The sequence below is a fragment of the Hyposmocoma kahamanoa genome, unplaced genomic scaffold, assembly GCF_003589595.1.
Source record: "Hyposmocoma kahamanoa isolate Upper Pololo Valley unplaced genomic scaffold, ASM358959v1 270, whole genome shotgun sequence".
NCBI lineage: Eukaryota > Metazoa > Arthropoda > Insecta > Lepidoptera > Cosmopterigidae > Hyposmocoma > Hyposmocoma kahamanoa.
The window spans coordinates 3,078,078-3,085,334 of record NW_020653770.1 but is presented as its reverse complement, the minus strand read 5'-3'; the positions used below and the strand labels follow the sequence as shown (position 1 = coordinate 3,085,334).

Genomic DNA, 7,257 nt, shown 5'->3' with positions numbered 1-7,257 from the left:
ATGCGATTTAAGGCTCTGAGTGGCATTATTACTGTTATGGAGACAGACGTGTCGCTTATCACCAGGCGTTCAACTTATTCATCTTTCAAATTATTCAGCTTAATACCATAAAAAACGTCACCCGTCATCTACTTAGAGCGTTTGCAAACTACGTGCGATTCGTATCAGGTTCCGAATCCAAGTAATGATGGTCCGAAATGTCAGGTCCACGAAATTTCGAGGTCATGAAAATTCGAGCAAAAGTTATTTTTTTTTACACGTTATTTCGTTATTACTGGAAAATGTCGTTACGGACTTCTGATAGGTAACCGTCACAGATATCAATTTATCTCTAGGTGTACAATTTACGTTATCTAGATTTGTATAGTCTCGGATTCGAAACGAATACGAAACGGATACAGTGCGCAAAAGCGTTTACTCTGCTATACATAATATAGACTTCGTAGTTTATGTAATAAATAGGACGCATTACAAATTTCCGGAACCGGCCACTTACATAAACAATATTTAAAAAGTAATTATAACATTTGAAAATCACTCTTTGGCTGTAGTAGTTTGTTTCATCTGACTGTCACTTGTTTTTACATTGTGGCGTCAGTCTAGAAATTAGTAGTCTACATCACCATTGAGCTAACTCGTGAAAATTTTCGTAGTATGATTTTCTACGACTTTAAGTGTAATTTAACAGCTTAGCGCTTCGATCGGCTTCAAACTGCTTGTGGCGATGAAGCACCATGCAAGATGACTATTTGTAGCTGGTTTGCTGAATTCAAACGCGGCCGTGTGAATCTCAGTGACGAATTTTGTGATGGTCGCCCGTCCACTGCTGTGAACAACACAAACATAGATGCTGTGCGCCGTATGATCAAAACAGACAGGCATGTGACATACCGTGAGATTTGGGTATCTTTAGGCATAGCCATGAGTCAAATACAATCAATACTACACAAACATTTGAGTGTGAAAAGGCTGTGCTCTCGGTGGATCCCACCCAATTTGACTGAGGCTCAAAAAACGGATCGCGTCACTTGGTGCAATACCATGCTTACCAGATTCAACGAAGGGGCGTTAAATTTGGTGTGGGATATAGTAACAGGTGACGAAACATGGATTTATAGTTACAATCCCAAAACAAAGCAGCAATCGGGTCTTTCGATATGAGTCGAAACCAACCAAAGTGGCGCGCGTACAAAGTGCCTCTAAGCGAATCATTGCTTCTTTTTTTAATAAAACTTGTCACGTGGCTACTGTTGCTTTGGAGAATCGTTGTACCGTGAATAGTGATTGGTACACGACCATTTGTTTGCCGGAAGTTATTGACAAACTCCGTAAACGCCGTATCATCTTGCACCACGATTATGCCAGTTCTCACACGGCCAGATAGACAAATGAATTTTTGAAGGTGAACTACGTTGACCTTAAGAGCCGTCTCGCGAGTTAAACTCTTTCGGAGAGCTTTCATAAAAAAAATATAATTTTTAATAAAAGAAAAGTTTATTTTAATTCACAATTTTAGTACATGTTATTACTGTCTTAAATCTATCTTAATACTAATTAATTAATTAAATAACTAATTAAATTAATTGTGTCAGGATGCATCAATGCTCCGGCGCAGAGCGCGTTATCTGACAGGAAATGCAACCTCATGTCTGGACTCTATGGCGTCGAGGCGTTGATGCAGGCCAGGCTTACTAAGAACTAGCTAGAGTTTACATAACACGCGTACAATCCCGACCTGGCACCTTGTGACTTTTATTTTATTTCCAAAAATTAAGAACCAGTTACGCGGTCAACGATTTTTATCACCTGAAGTGGCTGTCGAAGAGTATGAAAAATATGTTTCAGAAATTGTCACGGAGGAGTCGCATAAATGTTTTCAAAATGTGGTTCATTCGTATGAAAAAGTGCATTAACGCTAACGGAGAAATTTTGAGAAACAATAAATTCATTTCTGGCCATTTATAGTATTTTTTTCTTATTCATTCCAGAAACTTATAGTGCGCCACACGTACACTACGACAAACTTGAGTTATAACTTGTTATTTCTAATTGTTAGATGGCGTTAGTATTTATTCTTTAGATTGTTGTAGAGGTCGCTATTAGGTACTTATTAATCGGTAACATCGAATAGCGGGCTTTACACAGACACTCTCTCGCGCGTGTAATAGTGATCGTGCGCGATTGCGCGCGCGTGTAAAGGAAAAGGGAAAGTTCGAGGGATTGCGCTTACGCGCCAGATTCACGTGGTCTATCATGCGCTATTTATTAACCTTCACACAGACGCTCTTTCCGTTGTAACAAAAACGAACCCGAATGAGTTCTGGCAGTCGAGTCAGAACCTTGTAATAACTCACTTGTCGACCGATCCAATTTGATATCGTACGATTTCTTTTCATTTTTATTCTCAACACACGAATCGAACACAACGTGACTGTGTAAGGGGGCTATTGGTGCAACATTGGCGCACATGCATGACAGGTTAGCCAACTGTGGCGGGTTAACGCGGACGGAAGAACCACTAGTGGAAAGACTGATTATTTTGAACAACCGTGAAGTTTTAACCTACTATTCGTTAAAATTATGTCAATCACGCTATATTCCCTTAGTTAAGTGTATGGAATGAATTGATTATAATTCCATTGGGTAATGTTTTCATTTAAAAACAGCCAAAATCATGAAAGATGAGTCTTCCGTAAAAGTTCCCGGTCACACGGTAACATGAACTTCCGCAAAGTAACGCTTGAATCTATTAATTACTTTATCAAGTAATAAATAATGTTCTTTTACCAATTGCTAAAATTTCTCGAGCATTGCGCACACGATTTTGGTTTATCGAAATTTAGAACCGTTTTGAAATGTCTTTAACCACGTACCATCTTTATTGTTCCAGTCTGTATCAGTGACGGTCTCAGTGCTGACTCTTACCTTCATCTCCGTGGACCGCTGGTATGCCATCTGCTTCCCTCTCAAGTTCAAGTCTACCACGGGAAGAGCCAAGACCGCGATTCTTATCATCTGGTTGCTGTCTTTATTGTTCAGTAAGTATTCTTACCATAGTGTGTTCTTACTTAGTAAGTAATCAAAGTCAAAGTCAAAGACAAAGTCAAAGTCAAATAATCATTTATTCCATAGGTAAAATTTTTACACTTGAAAACGTCATTTTTAAGCCACTTTTTAGGCTACTGCTCGTTCACTACGCTGACTTCTCTGAGAAGAACGAGCGAGAAACTCCAGGGATTGCTCTTTTCAAATAAACTTAAATACTATGGATTACACTTTGAATTATAATTGTGTGGAATCTAGACTCTTGTTGTCTTTCCATACTTCTTTATCTAAAACATACTCTTCAATTTTGTAATATGACTTTTCAATTAAAATACTTTTAATGTAAGTTTTAAACTTAGGAAATGATAATCTTAATATATTCTCCGGAATCTTATTGTAAAAACGTATACAGTTCCCCATAAAAGAATCGTTTACCTTAGTTAGACGAAATCGTGGTACCATGAGTTTGGACTTAGTTCTAATGTTAATATTATGAATATCTTCATTCTTAATGAAATTATGTATATTTTTACGGGCATACAAAATGACACCAGTCTCCTCAAACTTTTCTCTGAGAGAAACCCGAGAACCTAATCGGTACACAGAACGAATCGCTCGTTTTTGCAACTTAAATATGGTTTGTGTATCTGCCGCTTTACCCCACATGAGATAATAAGGTCATATCTGCAAAATGGTGACTTTCACGCGAGAAATTTAAATATTCTTCGAACTCATTAAATACAAGGGTTGTAATAGTATTTTATGCAATCGTTGCATATAAAGAGGGTTCTTAGGGCCGTATTCTATAACTCTACTCAATGCTCAAGTCAGGATTTGAGTATGGTTTAAAGCAATTGATATCATACTCAAGTCCCTGCCATTAGCGTCGTATTTCTAGTGCTTGTGTTTCCATTGCAATCCTGACTTGAGCATTGAGTAGAGTTCTAGAATACGACCCTGAAAGTAAAGCCGAGTGGCCTAAGTAATAGGTACAAGATTTTAAGACCTAATTATGTAATATTGCATTTGAATTACTACGAGTAAATAAAATTATGAAACAGGAGCCATATTTAATGTATATTTTGTTAACAATCATGACAACAAATGCAATTTTTTTTAATAAGTTTTTAACCCGTTTATTAGAGTAATCATAGGTTCCATCATAATAGCCTCTTCAAATAGATATGACGAAAACCAAAAGAAACGCTACAAATAAAAAAAAACAAAGAGATAGAATAGAAATGGCCAAGTATTAATTTATTTTAACCAATCATCTTTTTATAAGATTTGTGGCCCGGTTGCAAAACTTTTGGGCCAATTTAACTCATCAGGGCCTCCTGATTAGCGATTATAGCGAGAGTATAGCGTTTGAGTAGCATCTAATTAACAAAAATATCACGTTCTCGTTTTGAAAATTTTCAGCTCAGTTGCGAGTACCATAAATAATAGAATTTTGATTCAGAACTAAAAAGAGTGCCTTTATGGGATATCTGCGTATTTGTCAACTCTCATCCTCAATATTTTAAAACACGCGGTGAAGTCATTCAAAGGCAAACTAGAGCAAAAATTATGAATCTCTTATACCAACCTCGTTGCCATAAAGTAATTTATAAGAATAACTGCTTCAACATGTGTATAATTATTTACAATAAATTACCAAACGAAATTAAATTGTTACAAGGACATACTTTTAAATTAAAATTCACAAAATGGCTTTTGACACATTGCTTCTATAGTAATAAAGAATACTTAGAATATACAAATTCATTATATTAATTAGAAACTATAGAGACTAAATAAACATTGAACCCCATTAAAATTTGCACATCTGCTTGCAGGTTGAATACAATGTACCTAATTTTACTTAAGACCTTTCTAATTACTGTATTCTGGTAAATAAACGTATTCTATTCTATTCTATGAAATTATAATTGTTAGATTAAAGTACAGGAATAGAAAAGGTATAATTATACATGTTGGAGTTAAGGCTGAAAAGGGAGATGTTGAGGGAAACACCCTCTTCGCTGATTTAGTCAAGAATTACTTGATAATTGGCTTATTCACTCTTCGTTATCAATTCTGTTCATCCATCGGTTGAATGCAATTAGTTGTTTTATCCACTTTTCACAGTAATTAAATTAATTCGAAAGTACAAAAGATACACCTATCTTTCCTCCATCCATCCAATTTCCAGGTTACCTCATCAGGTTAAACGGATTTTAAATATCACGCGGCAAGTTCACAGAGAGCGAGGCGTCACTCTTTATTTTCCCAGCAACCTACACAAAAAGCCCTTTTTGTCAATGCGCACTCGTTTATAAGCCTTGACCTGCAACCAAGCATACCCTGCCCACGACCATCTCATCCGATAAGTATTAACTTTATCTGCGACGTAAGTGCATCAAGGATTTGATTATTCACCCCTCTATGATTATTATACCCTCTACATCTAAATCCAGGGTGTAAGTAGATCATATCATCTACGTAACTGTATAAAAGAGATCTAAGTATTAATTTGTTTGTGGGTATAAATCCTTTATATTACTATCAAAGTATTAGTCAACAAAGAAGCCCCACAGGATACCCATTACAGTACAGAAAGCCCTTGTTCCTTAAGTACGGCCATTAGAGCAAACATTGTCATTTAATTGTAATGTATGTCCCGTAAAACTGTAAGGTCACTCTGATAAATGGAACATAGACTTTGTCTTATAGTTAATCTTATGGGTATTGTGTACTTTAGATTTTTTCAGTTCATACTTTTACTGGTGGTAAAGTTTCTGTCCCTATTTTAACTAATAAACAACATTGCTGTTTACCTTATTGGTAGATTATAGGTAGAGTAGGGTATAGCCAGCGCAATTACAGATACAGCAAACTTAAGTTCTTATATCTGAAGGCCAGCCATCCTTTACGACATCCGTTCTTAGTATCGTAAAGATACCACCATGGTTACCAGTTTGCGTCAGCAGATGTAAAGGCATACTTCTTCGTCTTTATCATGGACAAGAGTGCCAGGCGTCATTGGCTAAATGTCTAGCAAATTTTGCGTCACTCTATCGGTGTCAGTTCTTTAAATTCATAGTAGGTCTTTGAGACGGTGGCCTCAAAGGAAACACTATGGAACGTTGACCGAGAAGACACTATATGGCCTCTTTAGGACAAGACAGAGAAAATCTTTCAGAGAATTCTTTCTCACGGTCCGTTATTATATAAATTTCTTCGCACAGATGACGACTACCGACAGCCACTGCCCACCTCATTTCATATTAAGAAATAACCAATGACAACTAATCACCGCGCACTGGTACATGCACCACGGTGATGCATGTACCAGTGCGAGTGGGCGAGTCTCTATCCTTGGTGCGGGGGTACGCGAGCGATCGGTTAAATAATGGAGTGTAGCAAACCTCCTTTAAACAGAAAAACAAATCGTTATTAATATGAATAGCATCCTCTACCCAACCAGAATTATATTTGATATACAGTGACGTAAAGACATTGATGTCTTCACAACGAAATTCATCAAAATACTAAATTTCGAATTTCATTTCCAAAGTCAATAAAATAAGGTTGAATAAAATTCGACACTCCGCTATTACCCGTAACATCAAAACTTTTGATGATTTCACGTCGATATACATGTCGTCGTTAACAAGTTTAAAGAGAAATCTAAAGTTTGTATGAATGTTTCGATCAAGAATAACTTTTTGGGTCAAACGAGTTTTGGCTTTTCAGACAGTTTGTTGCCATGGATATTGTTGTTTTAGACACACTTCAGCGAAATTGGTGTAAATATGCTACTAATGTAATTTAAAATATTGCTCTTGATGTTCAATTTGAACTACAAGCTTGTGACTAGTGACAATGTGTCCATAAATTTCTTTTTCTTGGTCGGATTGGTTGGATTGGTCGTCAATGCGGCAAACTTATCCCTATTCATACCCAAACAAATAGTTGTTCTGCACTCTCGAGTCCAATTCATCCCTTATATTGCGTAACAATTACTTTTTACGTCATCCAGCACGACTCCATCTCCTGCCTTCAATCCAGTGCAATCTTTCATAATTGAATGAATAAATTGCTTAAAGTACAACTTCTATGCAATATTTATTTATTAAATACCATGATGTGTTACTACCAAGCAGTAATATTAGCCTTACTGCGTTCCGGTTTGGAAGGGTAAGGGTGCTGGTGAAATTACGGGCACAT

At 36.6% G+C, this 7,257-nt stretch overlaps 1 protein-coding gene across 2 annotated transcripts in view; it reads left to right on the top strand.

Moving 5' to 3' along the window:
• LOC113229039 (orexin receptor type 1-like) overlaps positions 1-7,257 on the top strand; it is a 288,399-nt gene that overhangs the window by 229,174 nt on the left and 51,968 nt on the right. For both annotated transcript variants that reach the window (XM_026462516.1, XM_026462515.1), the window contains exon 4: positions 2,891-3,038. In XM_026462516.1, the coding sequence (XP_026318301.1) occupies positions 2,891-3,038 (148 nt within the window). The remainder of the gene's footprint in view (positions 1-2,890; positions 3,039-7,257) is intronic.